Source organism: Cryptomeria japonica, chromosome 6 (genome assembly GCF_030272615.1).
Source record: "Cryptomeria japonica chromosome 6, Sugi_1.0, whole genome shotgun sequence".
Lineage (NCBI taxonomy): Eukaryota > Viridiplantae > Streptophyta > Pinopsida > Cupressales > Cupressaceae > Cryptomeria > Cryptomeria japonica.
The window spans coordinates 352,678,213-352,695,452 of record NC_081410.1 but is presented as its reverse complement, the minus strand read 5'-3'; the positions used below and the strand labels follow the sequence as shown (position 1 = coordinate 352,695,452).

General features: G+C 34.1%; 1 protein-coding gene across 11 annotated transcripts in view; it reads left to right on the top strand.

Annotated features, from left to right (window-relative positions):
* Window positions 1-970: 970 nt before the first annotated feature.
* Window positions 971-17,240, top strand: part of LOC131077819 (calcium-transporting ATPase 5, plasma membrane-type) — a 270,864-nt gene continuing 254,594 nt past the window's right edge. Inside the window, exons 1-7 of one of the 11 annotated variants that reach the window (XM_058015409.2) lie at window positions 971-1,067; window positions 1,238-1,337; window positions 1,501-1,591; window positions 1,983-2,261; window positions 6,709-6,828; window positions 12,164-12,206; window positions 12,977-13,071. In XM_058015409.2, coding sequence (XP_057871392.2) covers window positions 2,178-2,261; window positions 6,709-6,828; window positions 12,164-12,206; window positions 12,977-13,071 — 342 coding nt within the window. In that variant the 5' untranslated portion in view covers window positions 971-1,067; window positions 1,238-1,337; window positions 1,501-1,591; window positions 1,983-2,177. Of the gene's footprint in view, window positions 1,068-1,155; window positions 1,338-1,495; window positions 1,592-1,640; window positions 1,718-1,982; window positions 2,377-6,708; window positions 6,829-12,163; window positions 12,207-12,976; window positions 13,072-17,240 lie in introns of those variants that run through there. The other 10 variants (XM_058015396.2, XM_058015417.2, XM_058015424.2 and 7 more) reach the window with 10 other exon arrangements.

The window sequence follows — 17,240 nt, the reverse complement described above, 5'->3', positions numbered from 1 at the left end:
AATCTTAGCTTAAGCTTGACCCTTACCCTCTAGATAACCATGAGGTCTTCTCAGGCATTTAATGTCTCCAACCCCTTTTCTCAACCAGTCTTATGTTGACATTTGTCACCATTTCATCGGTGCAAATTGCAAACATGGATTCCCAACTTTCAAACTTAGCTCTTGATTAACTCTTTCAATCCTGACCATCCATTGCCCTATTTTTGCTATAAATAGAGCTCTCATCCCTCCATTTTAAAGATCCAAGTTTGTAGTATCACACTTATGCTCAAATACATTCAAGCTTTCATATATCATTTATGCTCATCATTTAGCCTCTCTTTTAACTAGGAATTAGTCTAAATATGCAAGTTTAGAATACTTTCTATTATCATTAGCTTAAATCATTGAACTAATATAGTATGCTAGGATAATTTGTTTACTAATCTTGTCATCTTATAGTTAGTTTATTGCATTTCTATAATCATGCATAGTTTAGGATGCATCTCATATTAAAACCAACGAAAACATCCTTCGTTCTTGCATTTGCCATCCCTGAACCACTTTGCTCAGTGATCTGAGAGCAAAAACGTTGGTTCGAGGGACCGTGTAAGATAGAGAACCATGGGACCAACCTTGGGAAGCTGAGTGATACTTCATTACTCCATAGCTTGCACCAAGAAGTCCTGTGAATGTGTGAGCAAGGCTCCATAGAGCTCCGTTTTTCACATATTGAGTTCTATCGACCCGCTTTTCCCGCATACAAGTTGTATATCATTTTATTGCATTATCTGATTTTATGTCCAAAGGGTGATAATTTCCTACATAAATGATCAATAAAATAGAAATTCAATGATGTTGAAATATGACCTAACCCAAAAGGAAATTGTTGAGAAGTATGGTCATTATTTCCTGATATAATAATTAATATAAGTGGAAATACATTCTACATTCAACTATTGTATAAAAAATAACACAAATTTCCTACCTTGAAAGGTGCAGGTTGAATCAAGAGAGGCGTAAGAAAGAAATAAATAATTTTAACGTCCACAGCCGTATGTACACAGTCTTGTACTATATTTCTCACAGTAAATTTCTCTTCCCCGTATTTACAAATGGTATAGGTACCTACTTCTGCTTTCTGCAAATCAATGTAGTGTGTAAAGAAAAACAAATCACATTATTCATGATAATTATGCTATTATGCTACACTTATAAAATATATGCGCTATTTCTCATCCTCAAAAACTGTGTCCAGAAATCAGTGGGAAAACGCTTAAACCGATGAAATCTGTCTTATCTGTCAAACATTTCATACGACCTGGTATTAATGGCGGCTGTTTTATTTTGGACACGAGGTAAACTAATTGAACATTTGCTTTTCATTTACGTCCACCAAATTACTGGACTGAGACCAGGTCCAAACCACACAAATAAACGCAGATACCTCAAAACTTTATCTTGAGCTGAAATATTTTTTCGCGTAACTGACCTTAATTTAACTAAATCATTATAGTACAGGAAACTAAAGAAAACAACAAGCTCAGATGCCCCCAGAGTTCCGGAAATGCTATCTGGAATTACCGATGTTAAAGTCGGCGTGTAAATGAAGGTAGAGTTAGAAGTTTTACTGACAAATGGTTTTGGCACTTGTTCCACAGCTATACTCAACTTGCGTATGTCTCATACTTTAGTTTACCGTATTTGAGTGAAAAGATATGCGCTTCAGGAGCTTTAGGTGAACTGTACAATTTGTTTCTTCTTTTGTTGTCTTTTAGATATATGTTTTTAATTTTACTTCAATATTAGTTTTAGAATCAAGATTATGCCTTGAATTAAAGTAAATGGTGTTTGCGTAAAGATTAATTTTTAGAATCAAGATTATGCCTTGAATTAAAGTAAATGGTGTTTGCGTAAAGATTAATTTTTAGAATCAAGACTATCTGGTCTTCAATTGAAGCTGGTCTTTTTGTTCTGACATATGGATGCTACTTGGGATGAAGTCGGTTTGCTGCGCCTATTTGGTTCCCATGACATTGAGACGGAAATGAATAATGTTGGGAACCTGCATGCCCGTTTTAAAGGCTGATAAACTCAGTTGTATTTTGGGATATGTTTAATGCATAAATTAATGGTTTTAGTTAACGGCTCTACAGGCATCTTTATCTGGTTGAAGTGAAGAAGAAGTGAGGGCAGCGATGAGTACAGCCGACATGGAATTGGAAGAGGACGTGTTTATCATTCATAAGCACGAAAATCCTGAAAGATTAAAGAAATGGAGAGTGAGTGTACCTTATACTAATCTCCATCTCCTCCTTATTTGAAAATAACTGGTTTTGCATAGGCCGAGCAAGTATCAATGGAATGTTGCAGTTTGTTGAGATATTTTTATGGGCGGTAAGTTTTAGCAGATTTGACAAAAGTTTTCACTTCATGCAGGTTCTTCACAAACTATTTTGATCATTGATTTTATTATAGCTGAGTGAGTGTACCTATATAATCCATTGTAACTTTGAATTACAAGATGTCTATAGAATTAGTCTGCTATTGAATAGAAGACCTTTTGTTTTCAGTTTATTAATACACTTGCCAAGTCTTCCTTGTGCCTTTTTGCCAGCAGAATCTAGCAATGAAAACAACTAGGTTATGCACATTATTCAAACAAGACAGACGTATTCTTCAAAATGTACCGTTTTTTTGTTTGAAGATCTCATAAAATCATTCATTCATATAGTTTACTAAGAAGGCTATTTGCAAATTATATGACAATTGTATAGGGTCAGAATTCTTCCGCAAGGTCTGATGTTTTCTGAACATGTTCATTGTGAGATATCTATTTACCAAACAACCTATTGGAGATGAACAACGGACTTTCACAATATTTATTTAGGCATCATTTCGTCTTTGAAATCATATGAAAAATCTTTTGACTTGATATGAGCTATTGGCTAGTCACCGCGGGGTGCCAGTCTCTACCTCTTGTGGCAGGGACGGCAATTTCTACTAAACATTCAATGCAGAGTGTGTATGGAGGTGCATGGCTTATGTTTATTTACTTAGGAAAATTGCATTCTTTCTGCATTCATGTCAGATAGAAACCTTACTATGATTGTAAACGTCATACATGTCATTTTTGGATGTATGTTCTAGAAATTGGAAAAAAAACGAAACGAGGGAAAATATCATGAATGAAATAATTATCTCCTTTCTTAGTCCACAGGGAGGGGTTGACTGTTCGATACACTTGTCAACAGATAGATGACCCGGGTTCAAACCCTGCTGACCCAAGAGCTTCAAACGGGTATGGCCTCATAAATATATATAGATAAACTAAAAATAAAATAAAGTTCTTGCTTGAAAACACAAGTTCTAGAAAACCTTCATACTTTCAATTAGTAAATTTTCCGACCAGTTAAGCCTCCAAGTTCAAGAAAATATGTTGCACATTGAAATTATTTTGCTGGTAGACTTTTCAACTTTATTTCTTGAACATGTTTGCATGAAAATCTACAGTACTTTATTCATTATTGTACTTCTGTCTAGTTAACATGGTAATCTTTCCATTGGCTTCCTATTAGTCGTTTTCACTTCATGTATTCAATGATACATTGATATAATTACTCTTATGCTGCATGGTTTTGGCATGTAATGGATTGCATTTATCATATTATGTTCTGGTAGAAGATGTGATGAATCGGTTAGTTATAATGGAAAGTTGCCAATCCCCAGTTCATACATGCCATAGCATTCTGGTACTATAAATAAGCATTATAGGCCCCATGAAAAATTGTATTCATAATAGAATCTTGAATAAAACATAATTTGTTTAAAATGTGTACACGCGTGCATAAAGTACAGGCATTTGATTTCATTATTGATTCCAACTCTTTTATATCCAGTCAAGAACAGGTTTGGAGCTGAAAGGGATTAAAATTAATTTTGATGGTGCTTCCAAGTGTAACCTTGGGGATGCTGGTTGGTAGCTTAATTCATGATTCACAAGGAAAACTTCTAATCACTTTGCACAAATTTTTTGATCCCCAAAAGCACATGGCAGAATTGTATGCAGCTCTTGGGGGCATACATGTAGCCGGGAATATCCTTTCACAAAAGTAGAGATTCAGGGGGATTTGCTGCTCAAGATGCAGAAGTCACAAGAAAATTGCAATTTCTTACCACTTGCCCCTTTTCCCATTTTTTTAAACTAAAAATTTGAGTTTCAGAAAAAATCACATCCAAAGGTCCCTTTTGAAAATATTTTGAATAAAATATTAAAATGCTGCTTTAAATATTACATTAGCCTGATAATAATATTTAAGTTGCCCTTTTGAAAATAAAGTGATTGGTTCCAACTTAAAATATTATCAATTCTTTTAGTTTTGAAACGGGAACATTCCATGCATCCTCTATTGAATCATGATACTCACTTGTGTTCTAGGCTACACATATCTTTGCAAATGGACCACCATTTGACCAACACCAAAATGAACCCTCATTTTCAAGATACGCACCTCCCTCACGAGTAGAATCCTTCATGGCTTTGGCACACAACCTGTCCAACCTATGGAGCAGCCCATCCTTGAGATAGAATTTATCTTCATTTTTAGCAACTTCGTCTACCTGGAGCTGTTGTACTTTTCTCTAAAATCTCAGTCTTCTTTGTATTCTTCTCCATAGGCCTTTTTTGTATAGGCTCTAATTGAGCCATCATAACATGAGCTGATATGAGCTTCAAAATTGGTGACTGAACAACCTATCCACCACTAAATGTGTACTTCCGTTCTGCAAACTTATGGTAGGAACAACATGAGCTTCTATATTTATAGCTCTGACATATTTGGCATGCTTAGTGCACCTTTGTATTGAAGATTTTGGGACCATTGGACGCACGAGTGGAAGTGTAATGCTATTGCTTACAGATTGAGAAGACATCACAGAAATTTTGAGGCATACAGTGTCATACATATTCCTGCATTATTTAAGTTGTAGAGAATGAGTTAAATAGACTTTGGATCATAGGGAGGTATGTTAAAAATTGATTAAAAGAATATAAAAATAATATTCAAAATATACTTGAAAAGATTGGAAGGTAGAAGAGTCACACATGACTATTCATTTCTCCTGTGAATGGAGCTGTAAAGTTATGTACTATATTTTTTCACATTAACGAAATAAGTGATGGATGATTGAGTTTGCCACTTAATCCATCTTTCCATTTATAAAACTTAAAAAAGGATCATGAATACATTGAATGGTAATCTCATTCTTTCTGAACTCTAATTGTGTAAGCATTTCGTGCACTAATACTAGTAATTCAAATTCCAAGATGAATTCGATGAAGACCATAATGAACAAGAGTTCTCCGACATCATTAAGTCAGAAGAATTGGAGTTCACAGCAGGGAGAAGAGAGAGAATTTACCATGAAAATATCAAGATTCTCATTTCATTAACAAGAAATATTTATTTACATAAACCTTTGAGAAATTGGATTTAAGAAACAATTACAAGAAAAGAAATCTTCAATTGAAGTGGCATTCTAGAGGCACACGGCTCTAACACAAGTTGTCACTTGGCACAAAGGTTTGATGTTGAGGAATTAAAGTGGCTCCAAGTGGTTGGTGCAAGTTATTGGAGTTGGTGCCAAACCAGAATGCTGAAGTTTGATGCAGAATGTCCAAGGTTTGAATATGTTTTCGTGCAAATATTGAAATGTCACTGGGGTTGGTTTGGCATATGGGTGGACTTTGATGGAAGGCTCGGTGCAAATGTTAACATGAGTAGTGACAATGAAGAATTTGGAATAAATGGAAATGTTGGTGCAAACATTTTCTCACACCTGAAAATATGTGATCTTGACTAGATATTTGTGCTGAAATGAGGTGAGTGTGTGTGAGAAGAGTAACTTGTGTGTCATACTTCTAATAGGGATACTTACAAGTTACAACTATATAACTCAGGATCTGTGGAGAGGAGAGAGGGATATGAAGAATGAGAGGGAGAGGAGTTGTCCTCATACCTGTACCTGAGTTTCATGGTGATTGTGCTTACAATCGGTCGTGTTAACAACTAAAACTTTCATAACAGCAGCACATACGATCTTTCTAGTATGTCCATATAGAACTTTTGTTGCTTATTTTTACAATGTCCTCTAGTTGGATAATTTTATCAAGAAATTGAGACTACACATTCTTTTGCGTGGAAAGTTTCCATAATGTTAAGTTTGGATACATGTTGTCTCATGATAGGATTAGCTCAGCAAGATCCGTTTTAATGTGGATTTATAGAATATGACTAGCATAGAAATACTTGTTTATTTAGGATTATAAAATTGATTTTGTTAAAAGAGCAATAAAGCTATCTTTTGCATGGAGAAGACACCAAAGTAAATTCTATACTTTGTTTTAAGAAATTGTGTTGTTATAAAGATTGTTAGCTTTTGATATACTAAGTTAAGCAGTATTCATTTTATTTATGAGAATTTTTCTTTACTTTTGAGTAAATTGAGATCGCATCTTGCTGTGCTATATATTAAATAGTTAATTTTGATGGAGCTTTGAGCATGCAATTCCAATTTTGCTTCAGAAGTCGACCTTTGAGGATGTTAATGAAATAAACTCCCTTTGCAAACTGTGATATTAAACTCTTGGCATCGATAAGTGTTTTATATTATCAATGCTTTCACCATTGTAACTTTAAATTTAATGGAAACGTTGATGCTAAATTGCAGCAAGCAACATTGGTTCTGAATGCTACACGCCGGTTCCGATACACACTAAACCTGGAGGGAAAAGAAGAGGCAAGAAATGTGCCTTCAAAAAGGGTCAGGGCAAGCACTCAAGTCATACGGGCAAGTATTTTTGATATTATTATGCTTTCTTTCATTTATATGAAAATTCTTTTGTATGTTCTATTTTCTCAAGAAATGATTCTTCATTCTTTAAACTGGAGATTAAGGTAACATGTTTCTATGCTTTTTTCTCACAATGTTCTAAAAAAACATTGTATGGTGAAACCATCCATGTATTATTCCTTCTTGTGCCCACATTGTTCTTGCTGAATGGGTAAGATTGCCTCTGCACAAATCATATATTTCTAGATAAAGAACATCAAATTTACCCTCTTCTTGTATTGGTAGTTATAAGAATAGAATAGAAATGAAGATTGTCCAAATCAACAGGTAACTGTCATATAAAAAAAGTGTGGTGTATTTCAAGGCATCATATAGTCTCATCACTTGGAAATGTTCATAAATAGTTGATACACTTGGAAATGTTCATAAATAGTTGATTTCAATTTAGACGCACCAATTTTAAGCATGTTAATGATACACAAAGGGATTCTTGAGATCTCATTATTATATGCAGTTTGAAGTTGAACTACCTTTTTAGGTAGTAATTTATTAGGCATTATAGTTACCCTTGGTGGATATGTTGAAGTGGATGGTTGATGATATGAATGGGATGATGAAAATGGTAAAAGTTGCTGTGAATATAGTATAAATGGTAGTAGATAGGATGCAAATTATGGGTATGGTGGAGGTGGTTGATATTGTGGTTGTTGTGAGTATTCATTTTGCCATTTTTGATAGTATGGGGATTGTTTCCATTCATCATATCTGCTAGGTGGAGAAGCATTTTATGAAGAAACATATTGCCCTCCAAATCCAATAGAATTATAAGACATTTTAAAATCATCAAGCATACCTTGATCTTTCTGATTTGATGTGTGAGGTTGTCCTTGATTTACAAAGAAGACTTTTTCACTTTCAGCTTTGTTTTGTTGAATATCACTTATAGATTGTATCTCCTTGACCATGCCTTCTTCATTTTCTTGTACAACTTGACATGTATGATTATCTTCCTCCTTGCAATAACCAAAACAACAAACGGTCAAATCTTCATCTTCTAGTTCTTTTTCAAAAACCCATTGGCCCTCTAAAAATTCTTGAGTTATTGGTTCTTGCTCAATTATAGGAATAACATTTGTAGATGTTTGTGACAATGGTAATGAAGGATTAGGATCATCTAAGTTGCATTCAGGTAGAGGGACATAGAAACAACACCTTTTGTCAGCATGATTTCCCCATCAATTTCTTCTTTGGTTTTTAAATTAGAAACTAGGGGTCTAGGTGTGGCCAAGCACATTTTTCATCTTCCATGGCCTTCAAGTTCTTCATTTTTAAGCATTTTTTCTTGAAAATTGATGTGTTTGGACTACTTTGCAAATGCAGCATTTTTGTGGTCTCCTGCACTTGTTTCTTAAAATTTAAATCAAGTGTGGATGAAATGTGGCTAAAAAATTAAATCACTTTTTAATCTGTTACAAGAATTCAAAATGCTACTAAAAAGTTAAAAACTGCTACAGGAATTCTGTTAAAAGGTGTTGTAAAAACCGTGCAGACTGCTACAGGATCTGTGCAAATTGCTAAAATTGTATGCTATAGAAACATCCTGTTACAAAAATTTATTTAAATTGATTTATCGTAAAAATAAATGACCAAATAAATCTAAAAACTCTTCATACATAAAAAAATAATATCTACAATTTATAATTCGATCACACAATACTAAAATAAAATGATAACATAAATATTGAAAATAATAAAATAAAAATTAATATCACCATCATTTCTTAGGAGTGGGCCCTCCTCCTAGTCTGTAAAGTGACTGTAGAAATGCTAATCACTCCTCAAAACATGGGCTGTACTTATATTATTATGAAAAATGTTAAATTATTTTCTACACTTTTCCTTCTGCACTATTACATTTTTACTGCATTATTTGGCAGCATTGTTCATACGTTGTTCTCCCCTCCTTATACATTTCTACAGCTCTATTATAGTATTTTCGCCTATTCTATTGCTATCTCTTATGACATTATCTACGGCTTGTGGGTTGGAATAAAACTAGCCACAAATATATGAGTTTGTTTTGCCATGAAAATAGCTATTTTTCTGGCCTACGTCCATCACAACTTTATTAGTTGCAACTTGCAAGTTGTGACAACAAATAATACATACTATTTCATGCCATATGAGTATAAAAATAAATCACCAACTGTTATAACAAGATAGATAATATTTAGCACAACAAATAATTACTTAAAAGTAGATTAATAGCTGAAATTATTTGCTGGCAAGTGTATTCACGAGCTACAGGAAATCTGTTCTCTCATCCTCCAATGGCATGCTGCGAGATTTATTTTTCAAGGCTAAAAAGTAAAATGACAACAAATATAAGTAAATACAATCTAATATTTGATTTATCTTATTTTACCTTAAAACAATATTAAATATCCCTAATTTATATTTAATCATATGCAACAAAAGGTGGTAAAATTATATAGTGTGGTATGAAAATAGATTATGAAAACAGGTATTGAGGTATGTGAAAAAGGTTAGAATATGGGATGAAATGGAACATTCATGGCTCTTATCAGTCTTGTCAGCTTACATTTCAGCAGTGCATTCATCTAGATAGTGTGTTGTACTATATGCTCTTACCTTGCCCACATTAGGAACTTGGTGATCAGAAAGTGCACGGATTTGTATTTGCATTTTCTATATTGAAAAGTAAAATTATGGTGTGGGATTGCTACATAAGGGTATGATTTCCAAGATCCACAAGCTCCCAAACTATTTGGGTAGGCATCGACTTAGAGCTTCAAGGCTAAAGTTTTAATTACAAAACTGTGAAGAGCCCCTTGCACCAAAAAGAAACACAAATTAAGAGTTAGTGTTTCTTATGCAAAGTGCCATCTTTGAGCAAAAAACTAGCTTAGGATGGGGAGATTCCTCCAGCCTCCTATATCCGCTAGCCTCCTCTTTGACTTAGTCCTTAATCCTAACATATCCTTTACTTTTTACCTTCTCCATTGTCTTCAATGTCTACCTCATACCTATACTTTTTTCTTTTCATTGAGCATAAATAATAGGTATTCAAGCAAACTTTGTGATACAAAATAATGAAACTTTAGAGTTCCTATTTCTTTGAGAATCTCACATAGATGAAAATAAAAACCATAGGTGAACATTAGGTGTTGGTTTCCTTCGATGATGCACCCTTACAATAAATTGCTCCAAATATACAACTAACTCCAAAAATATCCTTATAACCTCTAAACAAACATGAATAAATCCTTTATAAAATAATAAGGAAGAGGTATGACTAGATCCTTTAGCCTGCCTTATCGAGGTTAAACACTGGAAGTTGAACACCATCCATGCTATGAGTATTTACATGTCTCATAATGCAAATATCCTTATTTCTTCAAGTAAATATAAAAACTCTTCAGTTTCAGAACCACCTTCTTAATGTTCAACCACATCAAAATTTTCTCACTTCTCAAAACTTAAGGTCCCTCTTTACCATTTCAAAAGTGTCTTTTTCAATTATTCAGCCATGTGCTTCAAAAATAACATCAAAAGCAATTATATCTTACCTAAAACCTCACAGTATATTTCCAAAATTACCAGGGATTGGCTAGCTGTGGAAATAAACTTGCTGGGGCACTGCAAAGAGCAATATTGGATTGTCAGAACTCTACATAAGTGTTTCATGGATTGACCTCCAATGAAAGCACTAGGTGTAGAAGTTACTGAAGTGCAGGAGAACAAAACAGCGATTTAAATGTCTTCTATTCCAATTGCCTTCCTCTTCTTCATTTGCTGCAAGAAGATTGTTCTGAAATATACATAGTAGAATAAATATTTCTATACTTGGTGGCCTGTAATATCACATTCATTTTTAATTTTTTAAATAAAAGCAACAAAATGATGGAACTTTGGATGCCTCTATTTAGCACCATTGGAAACAATCTTTCTATGCATCAGCAAACAACATAGCTTCTTTGCCTGAAGAGGGAGATGATGTGAAGGAAGGCACTCCATCACTTCATATTCACATCCTTTGGATTGAGCTGAGAACTCCTACACATCTTCAATCACAGGTACACAGATATTATTGACACTGTGATACAAAATTGAATGGTAGGACATGGAGAATGCTGAAAAAACTAGACGTTTATTGCACAAAAAATAACACTGATAATATGTTGATGATTTTAATGTTCATTGGTATATTGAATTACATTTCAATATATGCCATACAAAGCCATCTCTTCCATTTGCCCATACAACCAACTTATCTACCTGACCAACTAACTACCCAACCAAAATTAGATAACATACTAGCATTTATTTAATTACTAACACCATCACCAATGTGACTTTATTACAAAAGGTAAGCCTCACGTTGTAACACAATTTATATTCTTTACAAAAGAATTGCTTTTGTCAATTAATTTATATTATTTCAATTCCCTATAAATAGATTTTCCAGGTTTCCTTTATCTATTATCCTCTCCTTATTCCATTTTCTTTCTTTTTTAAAATTAACCATCGTCTTTTATCTTAAATTTTATCATTTGGAATGTTTAAATGTACATATATTATAATTTGATTTAATTTAAACTTTAAAGAGGGATGTTATTTCATGAACCAAGACCAAGTATTTGCCATTTCATAATCCAAGCCTAGTTCCAACCGCTCCACAAATTTGTGCCTGAAATGTCACACACTCAAATATATCATTTGTAGCATCTATGTTGCATGTTAAAACTTACATAATGAAATAATAACAATCCATTTAAATATATCGCTCAATCAATCCCACACACTTGATAAATATAAGCATACAAATGAAGATTAAATCCGCACAATATCTGACCCATCAAGTTATAATCAGCCAACTAGCAAGATCTGTGCACCGGTTCATGTCATTACGAGAAAATAATAAACCAAACAGGTCAGTAATTGGGGATGTTACAACTCATTGATATATGTATAGATATAGGAATGTTTTTTTGTGACCTTGAATGAACTCTACTTTTTTATTGGTTATTTTTTTTTGGTCTTGATCTGTAATATTTGTAAGGATAGGAAATGGATGAAGCTTGATAAGGGCTTGATGTTTTTCTCACCATGGTTAATATTTCGATACTTGAAACTTTCTATGATTTTGATTTCATTATCATTGGTAGTATAACTTGTATAACTTATTATATTTATTAAGGGATGCAACATGCTTATTTGACAGTCTTTAATTTTTTCATTCGTGTTGTGGATTTAAAATGGTCTTCTAAGTTCTTCATTCCTTGGAGGGTTGTTTTTTATTATTTTACAGGCTGTTCAACGTTTTAGAGAAGCTGGTGCTAGGGCTACAAATGGTATGTAATTCACTGTCTTATATTTTCAGGAATACTATAATGTTATACATGGGTTGTATTTTCTTCTCTTTAGGGCAGGGCCTTGTTATGTTGACATTTATGTTCTTCTTGGTTTAGTCTATTGCATATTTCCTCCTTTTTGAATGGTAAATCCTGATGCACATGATTTTCATGTAGTTGAAAGTGAAATGAATTTTTTCTGACATACCAAAGTAAAGTTAGATGACCTCTTAAATTTTCTTGCACATTCTCTCCTTCCTTTTTACTATTTACTTGTAGAGAAAAAAGAGGTAGGTATCCTCTTCAATTTGAAGAAATTCTTATCTAATGTTTTGTTTATTCAAATCTTGTGATTAAATATACAATTGTTGATTATATATGTTTGGTCTAATGCATACAATTAACTACTTCTTCTTTGAATGGTAAATCTTGATGCATATGATTTTCATCTAGTTGAAATTGAAATGGCTGTTTTCTGACATGCCATAGTAAAGTTGGTTTGATCTATTGATTTTTCTTTTGTTCTCTCATTTTGTTTTCCTATTTACTTGAAGAGGGAAAAAGAGTTAAGTATGTTCTTATATTGAATGAGTTCTCATCTAATTCTTCATTTATTTGAATCTCTTGATTAAATATACGACTATATATGTTTGTGCGGTTGTGTTTGTTTAAGATAGTATTGAGCTGATGGAGTTTTTGGGAGAAAGTTCTACATTTAATATTTTAGTATTTAATTGAAAATTACATCGTTTCTTATTTTTAATTTGTAGAATCGCCACCACCAAATGGCTTTGGAGTGGGACCAAGGAAACTGCACAATTTGATTGAAGGGCAAGAGCTGAACTTTTTGCAACAGCTTGGTGGGGTATGCTTTATTTCATAGAGCTTTGAGTTTGTTGGCCAAATGTCTAAATGATTTTTCACATACTGGAGTTTTTGAAGTATTTGGTAATTATATTGCAGAAATTAGGGTTCAAGAAATGCGTTTAATCAGGATACATTTTTGTTTCTGTCTTGGGATCATAGCAAGAATTTGTATTACATATGTAGCATTAGACTGTAGTTCCATTACTTATCCAACAATACACATAATTTCAACATGTAAGGTAGAAGTTGTTAGGTTTCTACGTTTAAAGATGGTTTCCCATGAGCATACAGGTACAAGTTATTAGGTTGTCATGTCCAAAGATGGCTTTGCATGAGCATACACTTATGTTCCTTAAAATGAACACCAAGCTCAATTTGTTTATATTTCTTATTTCTGTGTATTATAATTGTTAGGCCCCTGGATTATGGACCTATATGCTTACCAATTTCTCCTTGTTTCAAACATTCCTATTAGTTAAGAATAGCTCCTAATTTTGGACAGCTCGAGCTATATGTCAAATGGATGGTAATGGAAGGAGGACATCAAGCAATCTCTCAAGCTTAAGATTGCCTTGTTGCATTAGCCACTCAAACATCACCCCTTATTGATCTCTTCCAACAATTATTCAAAACTTGTGCTAGATTTCAATGAACATTTATCTAAATAGGATTTTTTTCAATTTATTTCCAGTTACTATCACAACAAGAACCTGTTAAGGTTAGGAAATGAAGATACAATAATGCTGAAATTGTAACCCTTCCACTTTCTGATCACCAAGTGCCCAATATGGGAAGGTGAGAGCATACGGTGTTGAGGGGATCGTTAGCTTCAAATAACTGGAAATAATACAATGCTTGGGAGGCAAGCCAACCCCTTCCACTTTTCAGCGGGATATGGAGTTTTAAAAATCACTTGGCAGTAAACCAGCCAAGGATGATGCAAGAAACTGAAGAACAATCACTCTACTGCTTATGTAGCGGGAGGACTAGAAATGAAATAGCAATCAACTCCATCGCTTATTCAGCGAGAGGACCGAAAATGAGATTACAATCAACTCAACCGCTTATTCAGCGGGAGGACAGAATTACAATAGATAAGAAGGCAGCAAACCAGCCTCTTCCACTTATGCAATGGGCCAGAGAACAACAATCCAAGTATATAGCTGTTAGTACTACTAATCAGCTTTACAATGCAAACATGGATTACAAAATTACTAGAATCATTGTCCAAACTAGGTGGCAAGGCCAGCCTCTTCCACTTATGCAATGGGACTAAGAGAGTTCAAATAAATTGCTGTTAGTACTACTAACAAGCATTACAATATGATTCATCATGGATATTCAAATGTCAAAACCCAAACTAAGAGCTGCAACTTATTACCAAGACACTTCACACCACACCCATAGACTCACACACTTGAAAACCAGCTTCAACCCCCCAAAACTAAATCTGATATGAATGAACAGCAGGCTGGAAATACAGACCAGCAACATTAAAATCCTCACAAATACTTCTAAATCACTCCCCACACAATCAAATTATCTCTAAACACACTCCATAGAACCCACACACTCTAAAACCAAATCCACACAAGGAAACACTCCAAACTAACAATTTTTCAGATTTTGATATGCAACCCATGCCCTGGAAACACACAGACCAGCAGCTTAGAAACTCACAAAAATGCTCGTAACTCTATTCACACTCAACGAAATTACCCCCAAACGGATGCAAATGAGAGATACAAGATAGGTGATGAGATTAGAACCAACAAACTGCACCCAAAACCCCCAAATGAATTTATGCACACATTCCCAGGCAGCCCGGCATAGTACTGCTAGGAAAGAAGTACGATTTGCATTTAAAATTTAAATACTCAACATTAAGCTCTACAAACTTACAAACTTGATCGCCTGTGGCATAGGAAGAGAACAAGCCACTACCCAGAATGATCTGACACACGAACTGAGAGTTATGAACTAAAACGTGCTACAGCCACACCAAAAACCAGCAACACTAAAATCCACACCACACTAAAAATCTGAAAATACACACTAAAATTGAACCACAAATTCAGAAGATCCAATCACAGCTAGGAGTGATATCTCACACTCGAAGTCTGTCAAGAGCCCTAGGAGGTATTCACCCTCGAAGATTGTCTGGAGTTAATCTGACAGCATAACAGTGTAAATTGTCTGAGATACCAAAATTAGAGTCCAAGTCACTTATTTATAACTTTTTGCCAACCAAATTTAAATTCAAATGCTCTCCAAATATGCCCAAACCAAATGCCATTTCATTTCATCCACATTTAGCATTTCATTTCCTTGCACAAGTTCGCCCAATTCACATTCACCCAAAATCGCTCTTTTTAATAAATGTAAGTGTCATAAAATAAAGTGTAAAGTGGGCGCCCAACTACGACTTCCAAATAAACAATATTACTAAGGCAATATACTTAGAACATTGCCCCATTTGCCTTGAGTTATAATTTAATTATTAACACCATGATGACCCCCTTTAAGTCATGCAAATTTTGCCCAAATAGACTTAGGATAAAATTAATATTTTCTCCCTTCCTAAGTCGTCCATCCATAAAATAATCAAATATTAATACCTCATGCCTAAGGTATTAATATATTAAAAATACCTTCTCCTCAAATATTGATTATTGCCAAGTTGAGTCGGAGACTGCAGTGCTGGAAATCACCAAAACTGAACTGAGTTGGGGCTTTGAACTAAACTGCTAAAAATAGTCATCTAAGTGAATATAGGATCCTGCCAAAATAATACTGCAAAAAATAGCCACTGAGCTGAGCTGCAGAATCCTTGCCAAGAATAGCACCAAAAAATGCTGGAAGACCAACTGCTCAAACTGACCTGCCGGAAATAGCCATCTGAATAGGCCTGCTGACATCCTGCTAAAAATAGAACTGCTAAAAATAGTACTTACTAAAAATAGCATACTGCTAAAAATAGTAAGTGTTTCCAAAGTGATTTTAACCACATTCTGAGCAGCTGTCGCACTTACTAAAAATAGCAAGTCTGGAAAAAGTCACTCGATGTAGATGCATGTCGAACCATCTTGAAGCTTTCTGAAAACTCAGAAGGAATCTAGAATCCAAATTGTCAAACTCCCACATATACCCCCTGAAAACACCAAAGAATCCTCCTAGAAAATTGGAAACCCTAATTTCTGCTCCAGACTAGCCTATGGGTCTCCGAACTAGGCTAACAGCCAACAAAACTATTCACTGCGAAGAAGGGGACATTACATTTCTGTCTTGGGATCATAGCAAGAATTTGTATTACATATGTAGCATTAGACTGTAGTTCCATTACTTATCCAACAATACACATAATCTCAACATGTAAGGTAGAAGTTGTTAGGTTTCTATGTTTAAAGATGGTTTCCCATGAGCATATAGGTACAAGTTATTAGGTTGTCATGTCCAAAGATGGCTTTGCATGAGCATACACTTATGTTCCTTAAAATGAACACCAAGCTCAATCTGTTTATATTCTTATTTCTGTGTATTATAATTGTTAGGCCCTTGGATTATGGACCTATTTGCTTACCAATTTCTCCTTGTTTCAAACATTCCTATTAGTTAAGAATAGCTCCTAATTTTGGACAGCTTGAGCTATCTCAAATGGATGGTAATGGAGGGAGGACATCAAGCAATCTCTCAAGCTTAAGATTGCCTTGTTGCATTAGCCATTAAAACATCACCCCTTATTGATCTCTTCCAACAATTATTCAAAACCTGTGCTAGATTTCAATGAACATTTATCTAAATAGGAATTTGAGCTTTTAGGAACATTAATTTTAAGTCAACACAACCAATTAGAAATATAAAGTTGAAACCATCAATGACTAAAATCTACACTTGCAGAAACATCAACAACCGTGATCTATCATAAATTTTTTAACTTTCCTCAATATTTAGCTTAGAAATAGTCATGAAGTGGGTGATTATGTCATTCCTGTAAAATAAAATCTAATTCTATTCCTTTTAGGCTTCTATTTTATTGGGCCCCTATTTATATAAGGGATTACTCTCCATAGGTGAATTGTAATGAACTAAAAATATTAAGGATTATAAATCACTAGGGGTAATTTGTAGAGATCTTAAGATGAAAAATAAGAAATGAAATCATAGATT